Source organism: Gambusia affinis, linkage group LG07 (assembly GCF_019740435.1).
Source record: "Gambusia affinis linkage group LG07, SWU_Gaff_1.0, whole genome shotgun sequence".
NCBI lineage: Eukaryota > Metazoa > Chordata > Actinopteri > Cyprinodontiformes > Poeciliidae > Gambusia > Gambusia affinis.
This window is the reverse complement of record NC_057874.1, coordinates 26003602-26019900: the sequence shown is the minus strand read 5'-3', so window position 1 is coordinate 26019900 and position 16299 is coordinate 26003602. Positions and strand designations below refer to the sequence as shown.

At 37.9% G+C, this 16299-nt stretch overlaps 1 protein-coding gene across 15 annotated transcripts in view; it reads left to right on the top strand.

Moving 5' to 3' along the window:
• nav1b (neuron navigator 1b) overlaps positions 1-16299 on the top strand; it is a 64284-nt gene that overhangs the window by 44931 nt on the left and 3054 nt on the right. For 3 of the 15 annotated variants that reach the window (XM_044120997.1, XM_044121009.1, XM_044121011.1), the window contains 26 exons: positions 275-575; positions 2062-2809; positions 3359-3772; positions 4484-4525; positions 4607-4767; positions 5005-5178; positions 5680-5732; positions 6075-6098; positions 6518-6595; positions 7246-7254; positions 8492-8575; positions 9151-9262; positions 9346-9467; positions 10294-10302; positions 10750-10919; positions 11021-11177; positions 11331-11529; positions 11875-11975; positions 12064-12159; positions 12402-12570; positions 13188-13423; positions 13514-13668; positions 13760-13831; positions 14048-14244; positions 14345-14463; positions 16077-16274. In XM_044120997.1, coding sequence (XP_043976932.1) covers positions 275-575; positions 2062-2809; positions 3359-3772; positions 4484-4525; positions 4607-4767; positions 5005-5178; positions 5680-5732; positions 6075-6098; positions 6518-6595; positions 7246-7254; positions 8492-8575; positions 9151-9262; positions 9346-9467; positions 10294-10302; positions 10750-10919; positions 11021-11177; positions 11331-11529; positions 11875-11975; positions 12064-12159; positions 12402-12570; positions 13188-13423; positions 13514-13668; positions 13760-13831; positions 14048-14244; positions 14345-14463; positions 16077-16274 — 4200 coding nt within the window. The remainder of the gene's footprint in view (positions 1-274; positions 576-2061; positions 2810-3358; positions 3773-4483; positions 4526-4606; positions 4768-5004; positions 5179-5679; positions 5733-6074; positions 6099-6517; positions 6596-7245; positions 7255-8491; positions 8576-9150; positions 9263-9345; positions 9468-10293; positions 10303-10749; positions 10920-11020; positions 11178-11330; positions 11530-11874; positions 11976-12063; positions 12160-12401; positions 12571-13187; positions 13424-13513; positions 13669-13759; positions 13832-14047; positions 14245-14344; positions 14464-16076; positions 16275-16299) is intronic. The other 12 variants (XM_044120999.1, XM_044121010.1, XM_044121005.1 and 9 more) reach the window with 10 other exon arrangements.

Genomic DNA, 16299 nt, shown 5'->3' with positions numbered 1-16299 from the left:
TTGCACCACATGATATCTATTAATGTGTAACTGTCATTTTTCTAAAAATAGCACATTTACATTTTTCAACTCAAGATTTTTTAGTTTGTCTTAAAAAGTTTTAAATCCAGAATTTTTTTAAACTTCATTTGTTTTCATCTGCAGTTGTCTTCAGTTTATCTTTCTATTTTTTTTCTGGAATGCAAATATTGATTAAAGAAAATTACGGACACCAATTGACTGTAAAGATAATAAAGGCTACATCTGATTGAGTCTTCTCCATTTCACTCTTCAGCTTCGCACTGATGCAGAGAAGCGATCTTTGGTGGAAAGTGGCCTTTCTTGGTACAGTGAGGATGGCAAAGCCAGCCACAAGCTTGACAGTTGCAGCTTCAACTCAGGAAGCCTCAAATCTGAAGCCCCAAGCAAGTGGAGAAAGAAGCCGCCGAGCCTCAGCGAAGATTTTGGGGTTAAAGCTGATTTGAAGAAGCCTCAGAGTTTGGGTCAACCAGGTAGTTTCAAGAAGGGCAGAAATCCTCCGGTGGGCGTGACCTCCCCTATTACCCATACCTCCCAGAGTATGCTGAAGGTTGCAGGTGAGACTCTGTTGCATATTGGTTTCGTCTAGATTTCATCAAAAGGCCCCTGTTTATCTTCTTTAAGGATTTCTGCCCACAGCTACTACTTTTAGCTTGTTTCAAGGTGAAAATCCATGTCATCAATTATCTCCCCAACTTCTGAAGGCAAACATGAAACAGTGTGTTTATGTAACGGTCAAGCCAAATGCCTGCTGTTATCTGGAACATTGAAGAGATAGATTTGCTCATGAAAGTCTGGGTCTGATCTATTCTGCACACTGCATGTAAAAAGAACAATATCATTTTAAAGTTATGCACCCATGGATTGCATGGGTGCATATTGCATGTATTATTATCTTTTACCATTTGTCTGGAGAAATATTTTGATGAATTTTCTTAGTTATTTTTCATAATAAAGAAAAACATAGTATTTAAAAATAATCACTCCTTTGTTTTTTTAGCAACAATGTTTTGCTTTTACTTGCTAATTCCATGTTTTAACATAAGTGAATCAGTTATATCCAGTACTACATGAATCCAGAGTATTTTGGGCTTACTCATATTAATGCTTATTTTTAACAGCTATGGGTTCTTATGAGATTCTCACAATATATTACCCTTATTTAAAATATAATATACTCTTGATTTTTACACTATTTGAACAAAAATAATGACTGTCTTTGTCAAAATTTCTCACTACTGCAAAAACCATATTATATTGAATATTATGATTAAAATAATGTTATCTATACGAAATATTTACTGTCACATGATAACAACAAGTAGGCCAATCAACTGAGGAAAGAGGAGGACAGCTAAATAAGTAGGGCAGTTAACAGAAGGATCTGACAATGAGCGATAGAAACTAATTATAACTGTAGGAAAAGCGTTTCATTACATGGGAACAAGAAAAGTGCCATTAACTGAATGTAATGCATTTGGGTGAGCCCCTGAACGAATGACTGAGGAAAAATTTACCAATGAATAAAGAAAATAACATATAAAATCAAGCATGTATGACAGATCTATTCCTTAAATAAAAAAAACAAATAAAATAAGTCTTGCTCTTTTACTTACTTGACATGATTTACATGTTTTATCTTATATATAAGGTAGGAAATTACCTGCTTCATAATTTTATTTAAACATTCCTGGTACTTGTGGATGCCAGATCAGTGGCAACATTGATCTGTTTTGCCACAAAGAAGTGGACATTGCATTTATTAATCTCCACTTTCACCTCCTTTATGTTCTTGTTTGAAAGAGGTATTTTTAAAACAATAACTTTCATTTTTGACATTTGAACTTTTGAAATATTCATAAAATCTGCCAATGTCACGTTTATACCACCAAATAGTAAGAATACTTGCCATCTAAATATTTATTAAAAATCAACTTATTCTCCAAGTATTTGCTTGCAAAGATTGTATTAGCAATTTAGCTACATGTCAGTAGCTCTAAAATAATGTATTCCATTTTTTTTTTTTTGTTGTTGTTTCTGTAGCGCCGAAAAGTGAGAAGCCTCTGGACAAATCTAAAATTTCCATCAAAACTGCTGGCCTACAACGGTCCCGTTCAGATGCTGGGAGAGATTTTCACGGAGAACACCGTAAGCCCCCTTCAGGTTTGGTCAAACCCTCTGCTGGAGGTTCCTTTGGCTACAAGAAAACGTCAACAGCCACCGGTACCGCTTCTGTTATGACAGCAGGGGGCACCCATATCCCTGGAAGCTCTGCTACAGTGGGGAAAACACCCAAGTCATCTGGCATCCCTGTCAAGCCTGTAGGTGGAGGAACAAGCTTGGGCAGAAAGAACAGTTTCGATGCTAGCAGTGAGCATGGCTTCCTGGGGCCAAATGCCCGAAACAGTATTCAGTACCGCAGCCTGCCCCGACCAGCGAAATCAAGTGCCCTGAGTGTGATCGGACGCCCAGCAGTCCGTCCTGCCAGTGGAACTATTGACCCCACTCTGTTGAGTTTGAAACCTGTACCCATGGCTTCCACAGGGCCCAGGATTAAAGAGTCAAGTGGCTGCAGTGGTAAAATGATGAGTAGAACGAGTACAGGCCCTGTGAACCAGACAGACAGAGAAAAAGAAAAGGAACGGGCCAAGGCCAAGGCTGTGGACTGTGGCTCTCTGAAAGGAGACGACAGCCAGTCAGAGTGTGGAGGAGAGCCAACTGTGAAACTGCACGGCCTGAGACGCACAAGCAGCAGCAAATACCCTGAACTCTCCTCTCCCACAACACCAAGGTCTCTCATTAAGCTACGTTTTTCTTACTTTTCCTTTTTTCAAGCCATGAAAGTTTAGCTTGGAATTTCCCGACTTGTATTAGCACAACGAAGCAGTGTTGGTTTACAGAATAAGTGCTCTAGTTATCTTAATGTCAACAGTAATACCTAACAACTCTCACTAAAGAATGTATTTAAGGAAAGCTGAGGAGTGGAAGCTAGGTTTTTGTGGATTTATACTCCAGATAACGATAAGTCTTGTAAACAGTTCTACCAAGACTTTGTAAAGTGAAACTATAATGAGCTTCCTTAAACACATGATACATTGTTTTCATATCCATCCATCCATTTTCTTACACCCTTGTCCCTAGCGGGGTCAGGAGGGGTGCTGGTGCCTTTCTCCAGCTAACGTTCTGAGTGAGAGGAACATTTATTCAAACATTTAATATGTCTGAATATGTTATTGAATAAAAACAACAACTAATTTGATAAAATTAATAATCAGCATCAAATAGTAGAATTTTTTCTCCTTCTTTTGTTTTGACATATTTTGCTTTCCTTGATTCGTAGGATGCTGAATACCAAGTCTCTTGGTCGCCCTCCCAGTTTGGCTCATCTGGACAAGATGAATTCAAACAGTCTTGACTCCTGTGTGACCATCCAGGACCTTCCACCTAAAATACCACCATACTCTAAGCTTCAAGACCTGGCTGCTTCCCACACATCCACCCGTCTTACTCCAAGCCCGGCTCCTGTCCTCCACATTGATTCCCCCACCTATACCAGCGAAAGCCTGAGCTTAAGTGGATCCCCCATGCTCTATCCCAAACTTTCTGGCATGCATCGCAGCTTGGAGTCTCTACCCCTACAGATGAGTGTGCCCTCCAGCGTAAGGCTGGTACCACAAGATATGAGCGATAAAGAAGAGAGGGCTTCAGGAACCTGGAGGGGTGGGAGTAGGACATCACTCAATCTCTCGGATAGGCAAGTTTGCAATTTTTATTTAAAATAGGTTGTAGTAAAAGATGTTTTCATCAGCTTATACTGTATTTTTATTTCCTTACATAAGGATGCATATTGCAGGTGTTGTTACATTTCAAATTAATTTACTGAATTCAACGTGAAAGCCACAAAGCTCTCCCAGGCTTTTTAAGAGTGATCTGAATAAATTTTGTATTAACCGGCTCAGAGTTCACATCTGAGGACCACTGACTATGCCACAGGCACTAAAAACTATATTGGCAGAAAGAACTGCATTTGTCCTTGCCACTGATAATTTGCTGTACGCTTGTTTTGTAAAGTAAGCATAAATACAGGGTCCTTGGCAGCCACCAAACCAATCTATTTTGTTTTTGTGGGACTTTTATGACAGCAGAAAGTGTGAGCTGTCATTTTGACTGAGAGGGAAAAGTTTGGATCCATCACAGAATTGCTGTTCTTTCAAGGTGAAGATGTTCCAATCTATTTTCTGGCAAGCAACTGCACATTTAGACAATCGCACATGTGGTATTTTAAAGTGTATAGTTTATTAAGTGGCTCAGATGTAGAAATAGTGATACAAACCAGCGGTATGACTTGGCAGGGTTTCTAATAAAATCCAAGAAATATCTGTTGGTAATTGTGATTCTGTAACACAATAACATTTTTATGCTGGAAGTAATGCAGAGCAATTTTTCTTACTCTGCTTTTTTGCAGTGTGCAAACGGACCGAAATACTTTGCCAAAGAAAGGCTTAGAGTGAGTCCAAATAGCATTGCTTGTTTTTAAATTCAGTTTGATATGACATCACTGTTTTCACTTAAAACAACCTTTTTTTAGGCGCTATGGGTCAAGCCTCTCAGACAGCGATGGAAGCAAGCCGGGAAGACGCCACTCTCACACCATAGTGAGCATGACAGAGAGCAACACCCCCCCTCAGCTACCTTCACCCACCCGCCTTCTCCACCCTTCTTCCAGCAAAACTACTCTAACCAACATTGGTGAGTGTGTCTGTTTTAGTTTTGCAAAAGATTTCCTAAAACTGTAAGATTATAACACAAAGAAGATGATAATCTCCTGACTGTAGTTTTTTAAACCAGTTTTTGAAACTTATATTGAACCATGGTTCTGCCTTTCAATCAGTCATTGGAATAATTGTCTTATGCTCAAGTAAAGTCATGCTTGCTGTGTTTGTGGGATTAAGTTTTATCCTTTTGTTTGCCTCTTTTGCACAATAGTTGCCCCAATTTCCTGTGGCACCCCAAGGATATCACGCTCTAACAGCACAGGCCCCTCCAGTGATCCAGCCTGCGATCTATATGGATCCTCCCCTCTGGGCAGCAGTATGTCTCTGGCTGACCGGCCAAAAAGTATGATGCGATCCGGATCCTTCCGCGAACCAGGAGAGGATGGTGAATGGTCTTGCTTTTCTCCTCTTGTGGTCGAATATTTCAACATAAACAGTTTGCTTTCATGGCCAAGCAAGATGAAGAGAAGTGTTATATGGTTATTTTAGACTTATAGTGAATTAAATCAAAATTTGGACTAATACATCTTAAAGTTGTGGGTAAAAGACAAGTTTTGCAACACATTCTAATTTTAAGTGATTGATTATAGTTTGCATTCACATATATTTAATTGACTTTTCCATTGTTTATTTTCTTAAGTTTTGCTAAACAGTAAAAAAAAAAAGTCAACTCAGGTTTATTTATGATTTTAATGTTCATGAAGACAGTCATATTCTTAAATTATTTCTCTGCAGTCATCTGTTCTTAATTACTTGACATCTTGTTGTCTAAGAGAGAGTTTTTAAGAAAAAAGTTGTTTTGTTTTCTTACTGATTAAATCAGTATCCCTTTGAAAGAAACTCTTAGTTTTTGCATGGGGTAATATCTTTCCTTTGTCTTCTTCAGTGCATGGTTCTGTGCTCTCTTTGGCATCCAATGCTTCATCTAATTATTCTGCGGTGAGTCAACACAGCTGTTTTATATCAATAAAGAACATTTTTATCTATCTTATGTTTGCTGTAGTTTCATTCTTATGTTTTATTCTAGCTAAATAATATATTTGATAGAAAATCGTATTGACAAGTTTCTTCTTAATTAAATTGGCAGTTTTTTCAAAAGCTGCTTCATTATAGAATCTTTCCATTAAATAGACATTAAAACGGTAAAGATATGGGCATGGTTTGTTTTACTCTGTAAGGTTTCATATTTGAAACCTTAGATAAATAGTTATTTTATATTGTAAATGTAATTAGACTTAATCCTCGACTCAATCCCCTTTTCTTGTGTTGATGCTTCATAAGAGTGAGGAAAGAATACAAGGAGAGGTAAGGTTCATGTTATATCTCATCTGTGAGACTTGTTGGAATGTGTCCAGTCATCCGACTGTGTTCACAGTGTTCCAGGAAGGCCACAGATCTTTATCTCAGCAGCTCATAACTCATTTTGTTTTATCTCTGATATTCTTTGAACTCCAGTACCCTTCTCCAAAATCTAATAAACACAGTCCAGACCTAATACATTTCTCAGTGCATGCTCCCCATACTCACTTTGTAGTTTCTTTTTGTGGTGCAGTAACCTCAATATTCTGTTTGTATATTGTGGTTGTAAAGTAATGTGTTTATCACAGTCCACCATTGCATCATCGGGTTCAATATCCAAATTAAGGTCTTCAACACTTTTGTAGTTTTGACTGAAGATCAAGTTGTCTTGCATCATAGACCTGATTAGATTTTTTTTTCTGCAGCAAATCCGGAAGTTGAGACGAGAGCTGGAGTCGTCTCAGGAAAAGGTGGCTGACCTGACAATGCAGCTTTCTGCTAACGTATGTACAGTCACTACCTTCTTTTCTAATCACTTTTAGTCAGAAGTAAGTTGACTTGATTTTATTTTACTTTCCATATGAGATTTTGATCATTGTAAAAATATATTTTTCTTTAAGTGAATTTCACAGTGGCATGACATATTTCCATTTCTAACGCTGTTACTTATCTAATTAAAAACACACTTTAATCTCGGTTATTCATATAATTAAAAAAACTTTTAACCTCTGTTCCTCATCCAATTAAAAATACATTTTCACCACCTTTTAACCATAAACCTGTTTGTATCTCTCAGTTTTTAGAATTTTACCTGAAAACCTTTGCATGCTGCTTCTTCAGTGTATTATTTCTGTCTTCAGCTTTTAATGCATGAATCTGACTGGTTTAACAGAAACAAACTCAGAATTTCAATAGCAAATCTATGAAAGAAGCAGTTTTTTGTTTTGGCATATTTGTTAAAGGATTGATGGGAGTGTAGTAAGCCCACTTTGGTGTGTGTGTGTGTTTTTTTATATGACTTGCATAGGATTTTTTTTCCAGATCTAATGCATCTGTCCCTTTCTTTTTACCTTGGCTGTATTGACTGCTGGACTCACTGCTGCCCCCTGCCTGCTTCCCAATGACTCACACCTCTGGATGCTGGGTGTTACAGCTAGGCCAGGTTTGTTAGAGGAGAATACTGTGTTTAACTGTAACTTTCTGTTGGGGTTGTGGTTGGCATGGTGCATCCCATTGGCTGGAGCAACAGCAATAAATTCATTTCCATAATGCAGCTGTCTTTTGTCTCTGGATCACCAGTGAAGCATCTGCTTTCTAAACTTTAACAGCCTCATTTGTGCTTTTTGCAAATTTTTTTGCAACCTTTGTGGCTTTTTCTTATTCCTGTTTCCATACAGTACAAAGTGGTTTTTCCATCTGAATGCGACAAATCTATATTTTATTTTTCTGTAAATCTTTTAGCAGTCAACCAGACTGGAGAAATTATGGTTATGATACATATCACATAGGTAGAGGAAAAATCCCTCAGAGTTTACTTCTCACCTCAGTACTCAATTCGAGTCTTGTTGCATGTCATTCCACATTTTTTGTTTCCTACCTCCCAGTCTCCTCTATGTTTTTTTAAATTTTATATTTTATGAGAATAAGGCATAAAAATCATGGTGCAGTCAGAGCGCATTGGATGTACGATTTGCCAGTGTCTAAACATATTTTGATATTACATTTGTAAGTGACAAAAATGTTCTAAGCACTCATACATCAAATTATAAATGAAAGATTAATTCTAATCAATGTTATTTTGTGTTTCTAGACTAGTAGCAATGTTTAGCCAGAGACCAGATAAAAGTTTCATTTTTGGAAATTAAGATAGAAACTTTGATTTTAGAAAATTTTAGAAAGTAAGCAGCAGTAAAATTTTACAAATAAATTTGTGTAAACAAGTTTAATGGGAGTAGAATGCAGGTCTGCTAGTTTTGAATCTGCACAAAAACTATAAGCCTTTCATTCAAAGTGAGTTTTAAATGTCTTACTAATTCTGCATGATTTTATTGGCAAGAGTCCAGAAACATTTTCCTTAGTTTGTTGTGAAGTAACACAAACTTACTCTTCGCCCTCTTATTATCATCTCTCATTTCCTAAATGAGTCAAACTTGCTCCATTAGGGTTGACTTCACATTGCTGCTCTGCCTCACCATCATTATCCTAATGTTTGCTTTCAACTCTGACATCATCCACAGCTGTTTGACTGCTACATCCCTTCCTTTCTCCCCCACTTAACCACAGAGAGACATTTGTTTGATGTGCTGAGTGAGGTTGCAGACCGATTTTATTCAGCTCATGACTCATACCTATCACCCGTTCACACTGTGGCCGTTCACCTCTCTTTCTTCCTCTTACAGGCTAATCTGGTTGCAGCGTTTGAGCAGAGTCTGGCACTGATGACAGCACGCCTGCAGACACTGTCAGTCTCCTCAGAACAAAAGGTAACTTGTTGGTATTATACCACAAATGAGATAAGTTTTGCCTCGTAACGAGTGAGAGAAGTAGTGAATTACTGCACAGAATTTCATTGGCGTGATAAGAAATATTTTTTTTTTCTGACAGTGTTTTAAATGGTCCTGTAGACATGAAAGAAGCCTTAATCATCACCCGTCCACTGCCCGTTTTGACAGCTAGTGTGTTAAAATGCTGAGTTTGCCTTTATCTAAACATTATACTCTGCTAAGCATCTTTATTCTGCTCTCATCTGTCGAAAGCATATTGCTTACAAAATTTTTGTGGTCCATTTACATAGAATTTTGTAAAACCTTGAACCTTATGTATTCAGTATTTTAAAGTTTGTATCATCAGTCTGTGTGTAAAGTCCGAGATGTAGCTGTAAAGTTTATCCAGAAAAAAAGGTGAGGGTCAAAGTTTACATGGCAGAATAATTCATGTTGTCGTCAACTTCTTAACAGAACCTAAAAACCTGAGTGAGAACCTGACTGTTACTCTTAAGCTCAAAATAGACTCTGTTCAGCCAGTCAGCTACTGTGACCTGACTGTTTTCTTTCTACAGGACTCTGAGCTCACTGAATTGAAACAGACCATTGAGGTTTTAAAAGCCAAAAATACAGAAGCCCAAGAAATCATTCAAACTGCTCTCAGCAACCCAGAAATCACACCTAGAGGTACAGAATGTCATTCCTTATGTAAACCTCTCCACATGTGTTTTTTGGAGTATGAACAGATTGTTTTACCTGCTGTTACCCAGAGTTGCTGATAAATCGGCAGAACTCATCAGAGAGCATCTCTAGTCTCACAAGCACCACAAGCCATTCGAGCATGGGAAGTCTCAAGGAGCAGGAGGCCAAGAAGAAGAAAAAGAAGAGCTGGGTGAGGAAATAACAGCACAAACGTAAATTATATTAAGCTATAAGATTTCAAGAAGTCTGAGGTTACAGAAATTTTATGTTTCTTTTGCATAAAAGACAATTTTATTCAGTTGATGAGATAAACTGTTTTCTTCAAAAGAAGCTGTCTTTAATGATTCATAGCCAAGTGTATCAGCAATATAAAATAAAGTTCAACGATTATGTATGTTTTTGTATCAATTCTGCATTATTTCTATCACATGTCCAGTGAAATACTTGCAATTGTAGTCATTCCAAGAAAACCAGTCTGAAATAAAGGTAAAAGCATAAAAATGTTTTGAACTGAAGTATAACTTTTCTAGCTTGTAAAACAATCTAACAGACATGATTGGCCCAGACTTTACATAAAAGAGTTTCAGAAGGAGAATTCTATGATAATTATGCTAACAAGACACAATGAGGGAGAAACAGAAATAACAAATTATCCTAAATTTATAACCTCAGCAAAGCCTGCAGGAAAAATATACTTGAAAGAACAAATACTTCTACAAAATAATAATGACCGAATCTGCCAACAAAAGAAGAGAACCATAAAACTAGGTTGGATTGAAACACAAAACCTGGTAAATGTAAACAAATTTGAAAAAAGCTGATTGACTCTTAAAAAAATTTACATCTTAGAAACCAGAACAAGAAAACAATCAAGCACAAAAGCATTTTGAAGGTGACTATAGAAACCAGACAACAATTCTGCATTATCATGCATGCTTTTAATTCTCCTCTTTTTTTATCCACATGGTATTAAGTATGACTCTATTTTCTCCTTCATGCTCCCTTTTTTATTTTAGGTCTTTGAGGTGAGTGATGGTGAAACCTTAAACAAAATCTAAACCTGCATGTTTTTAATGAGTCATACTTAAGAAATGTTTGTACACTCGTGTTTGCATTTTATTTACTCATTAAGCTCTTCATAATATCATCTCATTGCATAATCTGACATATCCGTCTGCATGTATTTCACCTTTTTTTGAAGGATTTTTAGACATACATTTTTCATAGACAACAATTTTATAGCAGACATTATCAACATCTACAGTACATCAGCTGTGAATCATTCATTTCAATTTACCCATTATTTTCTCAGAACTCACACATGTAAAAGAGAGCTTTCATTAAATTGCTTTCACAAGTTAACCTGGGAGCCATTTTTCACGTAATATTACCAGATTTCACAATTTTGGTTGTTTTAAGTGTTTTTAAAACCATTGCACATGCTGATCTGAGTTTCTACCTCTTCTAACCAGCTGCGTAGCTCCTTCAACAAAGCTTTCAGTAAGAAAGGCTCAAAGTCGGGGCCATATGCTGACATCGAAGAGATCGCCACTCCAGAGTCTTCTGCACCTTCTTCCCCAAAGGTCAACATTCCTGGAGATAGCCCTCTAATAAAATCCTCTGGCTCTCCTTCATTGGCAGGGTAAGCCTCCATAAACTATTAATTCTTGATGTTTTTCTAGTATTGTTCAATCTGCTTGTTTTTTCTAGTATCTTTAGCGATGTGATCTTTTTTTTTTTCAGACTCTGTGAAGGAGATGATGTGGCAGATGATAAAGTTGTAACAGAGCTGCGCTCAGAGCTGTGGGAGAAGGAGCGGAAGCTGACAGACATCCGCCTGGAGGCTTTAAGTTCTGCACATCATCTGGAGCAGCTGCAGGAGGCCATGACCAACATGCAGGTATGTGCTTGTATATTTATGAATTTTTTATGCTGAATACATAAATGTTTAAGTATTCACCACAATCAGAAAGCGTCAGAGTATCTTCCCAAGTATTCACAGCACATTTTTTTAAATAACTGTCCTGAAACCGTTGCGATTTTATTTTTGCAGATGACAGTGGAGAACTTGAAGACTGAAAACGATAAGCTGAAGACAGGTAGTCTGTCTCCCTGTCCGTCTCCTGGGCCCTCCAGCTCTGTGTCCCAGTCCTCAGGTCTCACAGCTCTGGGGAGTTCATCCCCCCGTCAGTCAGTTGCCATGCACATGCCCAAAAGCTACAGCAGAGGGCTGAGTGAGGGGAGCAGCTCAGGTACAGTCCAGTCTCTGACAGGAAGAGTAAAAATAGAACAGGGTGATGGATAACTAGACCTAGCATGTAAGGAATAGTAATAGACTGGACAACTTAAAAAAAAAAAAAAAAAACTTCAGAAAAAATATTCTATATCCTAGGATCTAAGTGTAGCTAATATAAGGTGGAAATTTATGGAAAATTATTTTCTTTCAAAGTTGAAGGTCCTTATTAAAACACAAACAATGTGAAGAGCAACAGTAATTCACCAAAATGTTAACTATTTTTAATTTAAAATTGTTTTCTGATTTTTCTTAGCTGTTGAGTTTGAGTTCTGCTTTTTTTTCTGTTATTTTTACTCCTTAGCAGATGTCCACTCTGCTGATTCGCTCAGCCTTTCCTCGCAGAGAGATGACCACCGTGTCAAAGTGGTTGTTTGTGTGGCGGATTTACGGGTTTTTAAAGATGTGAGCATGTTGTTCTTTCATTTTAAGTCATTTTTTATGAATAATTATATATTCTGTGTCACCTAATACTTGCACTTTGACTCAACAGGAGGCTAAACCGCAGGATTTTTTCATTGGTACTGTCAGGGTGAATGGCAGGATGGACTGGGTCATGTTGGATTCAGCTGTCAGCCAGGCTTTCAAAGTGAGATACTGTGTTCAGAAATTGCATTTTAGGTTTTCACTATTTAAATAAAGGCATTTGTCTGGACAAGGTTGTCCAAACATGGTTGAGCTCATGGGACGTCTAGTCCTGGAATAAAACAACTTTTTGTCTGTAACAGTCAACCTAATTGTAACAGGTGTTGAAACCTAATTGTAAGGAAGTATTTTTTTATTTAAACTGAAATATCTTTTTGGTGTGTTTTTTTATGGATTTGATTCCAGGTCTATATAGCCAAAGTGGACCCCACCTCCAGCCTGGGTCTTTCTACAGACTCAGTCTACAGTTACAGCATGGGCCACATTAAACGAGTGCTGGGAGGCGAAGCTCCTGAGACACAGCCGTCTCGTTGCATGTCACGAGGCCCCAGCAGCATCACTGTGGCACTAAAAGGTCTGCAGAGTTGATCAACTCATGATTTCCAACATAGAAACCATTAATTATTTTCAACAGCTCAGAATTTGAATTAGAATTATTATGCAGTGTTTTAACTCAAAGTTTAGATTTGCCCCTCCAAAAAAACATGGGTTTGTAGTCCTTCCTTCTCCATGTTTGCAGGTATGGTAGATGAGCTGTACTGTTAGCAGCAGTGCAGGCAGAGCTTTGAGCAACATGATCTTAGTGCTGTCAGATCCAATTGGTCAACCAGCCTCAGACACATGGGCCCCAAAGAAGTGTAAAGCGGATCCCTCCCCTGCAGCCTGGGGGTTGGGCGTGCAGACTTCCCACACTTTAGCCAAAGTTATTTTCAGAGTGAAGTGCTTGAGCTTAGTGAGGCTTATGAAGGACATGCGAGGTAATAAAAATCTGACTTCAAAACATCACTCTGCCAAAGCTCGACCTGTTGAAATACATATTCCATATGTTAAAAATTTCAGCCGAAGTTTAAAGCTACACTTTATCATCCCTCATTTATGTTTTTCACACAGTTAATAGGCAGTAATCAGCTGTATAGTTTATTGCAGCAGTTCTTCATCAGGTCATTCTCGCTTCCTCCCATTAAAATGCAGGTTTGAAGGAGAAGTGTGTGGACAGCCTTGTGTTTGAAACTCTCATCCCTAAACCCATGATGCAACATTACATCAGTCTTCTACTCAAACACCGCCGTCTCATCCTGTCTGGACCGAGTGGGACGGGAAAGTCTTACCTAGCTTCCCGCTTGGCCGAATACCTGGTTGACCGCAGTGCTCGTGAAATCACAGACGGGATTGTGATCACTTTCAACATGCACCGGCAGTCATGCAAGGTAACAGAGACTGATGTTTTATTATGATCAATATGTTATTAAAGTTATTTGGTCTGACAATGTGTCATTTTCACCATTGTTTTTACCCAGGATCTACAGCTTTATCTTTCCAACTTGGCCAATCAAATAGATCGGGAAACCAGTTCATCAGAAATCCCGTTGGTGGTTATTTTAGATGACATTCATGATCCAGTTTCCATCAGTGAACTTGTTAATGGTGCTCTAACCTGCAAATATCACAAATGGTAAAATTTGTGATAAATTTGTGATACTGAAATCATATTTAGAGATTATGTTGAAATGGTCTTACATCTGTAACTTTGTCTGTGCATTTAGTCCCTACATTATTGGAACCAGCAATCAGCCAGTGAAGATGACGGCAAACCACAGCCTGCATCTAAGCTTCAGGTTGGTTTTAGATGAAAGCTGGAGAAAGATAAAGAAAATCCTTTTCATAATGTAATAGACTTTATTACCACATATATCAAAGCTAACATTATTACATCTTGGTCTCTACTTTTACTTGCATTCATGTAATTTCTTGGTTTTCTATTTGTGCAAAAATATCATACTAGTTTTCATTGTGTGGAATATTTGTGCACATTTTTTTTGCTTTTGTTTCAGAATGGTGACCTTTTCCAACAACGTGGAACCAGCTAATGGCTTCCTCACACGGTATTTGCACCGGAAGCTCATGGAGTCAGAAGATGAAAGGAGCATAACTAACGAAGACCTCATCAGGGTTTTAGACTGGGTTCCTAAACTGTGGTATCATTTGCACACCTTCCTTGAGAAGCACAGCACATCAGACTTTCTCATTGGTATGGAAAACACAAAAGAAGAGAAAACCCCTATTATATCTTTTTTTTGGCAATGTGTGTGATTTTTATGTCTTCTCTTCTTTTTTTCACTTCTCTTCAGGCCCTTGCTTTTTCCTGTCTTGCCCAGTTTCAGTTGATGAATTTCGGTCTTGGTTCATTGATCTGTGGAACCACTCTATTATTCCATATCTGCAAGAAGGAGCAAAAGATGGTGTCAAGGTAAGATCTTCACAAATGGGGCTTTTTCTCAAATAGGATATTTAGCACTGCTGGAATCAGAGCACTAGCACAGCAGGCATATGAAGGAAGAGTATGCTATATTAAATTATTTTAAGGTTATGAGCCCACCAATATTTCAATCTATTAAAATGAGGCTGAAGTATTAATTATTGACATTGGCACTGGCTGATCATTATCACATTTAAAGTAGAATAATAGATATCTGCAATTTCTCTAGGGTTAGCTTTTTGACAACACATTAATTAAAATGGAAAGAAGAAAAGAAAGAGCTTGTAGATGCTGAACTCAATGGATTTGTTAGTAATCCAACTGTCTACTGTATAGATAGCACATACAGTACTATCTATTTTCCACTGATTAGAGGTAAAGCAGGCAAAAATAAACTTGTGTTACACTGAAAAAGCAAATGAAGCCCACTTGCTGATTTAGTGAGCTTGCAAATGTCAGAAAAAACAAATGGTATATCCATTTACCATTGGTCTAGATACAAATATCTACAGATTTTGTCATAATGCAGTGATATTCTTAAAGAAAGTTACTAATGGACACTGAGGACAAGTTCAAGGCATAGAAGAAAATCTAAACAAAATTCTTTAAAAAAAAATTAAGCTAAATTGGATCAGTGTTGCAAAATGTGTACTGGAAACAAAAACGGTTATTAATGGCAGTTCTGAATGTGTTGCCAGTCCACTGACCCAGTTGGACAAACATTCTTAACGGATTCTTCTAAGGTTCCTCCTTCTGCCAGAATCTGCTCCCAGGAACGAAGTTATTGCATATAACTGATCATTTCTGCTGCTTTGATAAAATTGAGAACCACATCACCTTAGAGACCAATAAAAACTGAATTAGTATTCTAAGAAAAAATAGAATTTTCAGGCTTTCTGCATCCTGGTAATATCAGGAATATTTTACTGCAGTGAAAGTGCTGTCTGAATGCCAAGATCCACACCAGTGAGTAAAAGGACAGATTCACGGATTGGGTTGCCACGCAAGTCAGTATTTGATTTAAAAATAATCATGAATTTATCATTCAGTGAATTTCTACATTAATTATGTATATTGTCAGACATTGAGACAAAACCTTTTTTTGAACATAACAAAAAACATAAAATAACTTTGTTTTCAAGCTCGTGATCATCACTGGCGTAGTTCGACCTAAAAGCTTCTGTAAGATCATTTTGAAGAGAGAGAGACTTGTAGTTTTTATAGATAAAAGTTGAAATCTGGTGTGTATGTGTGGGTTGTCTTGGATCATAGTTTCCTTTTGTCAGCCAGGACAGATAACAACTATCCCCAAGCTGAGTATTCCCTCAATTCAGTGTTACGCTTTTTATTGTGCTGTCCAGCACTCCTCTTTATAAAACTGCAGCACTGCAGAGAACAGCAGTAAACTAGACAAAGATGGAAAGAAACTGCTGAACAATGACATACAGTGACGTTCATTAGGCTGCACAGAAAAAAATCACACCAGATCCTACAATTTATCTGCTATTTTTAAAGTCTTTGACCTCTTTCATTTCAGTACAGTTTGTCTTTCAGTGATGACTTCATACCTTACATCACATTTCTGGGTGTTTGCACCTCTTCAGGTTCATGGCCAGAAGGCAGTATGGGAGGACCCGGTGGAGTGGGTGAGGGGCACTTTGCCATGGCCCTCCGCCCAGCAGGACCAGGCGAAGCTTTTCCATCTACCTCCTCCCAGCATCAGCTCTAGTAGCCCATGTCAGTCCAGTGAGGAGAGGCCTCACAAAGAAACTCCGCCCAGCTCTATGGAATCTGATCCTCTGGTAGGAAAGAATGTGACATGTTATG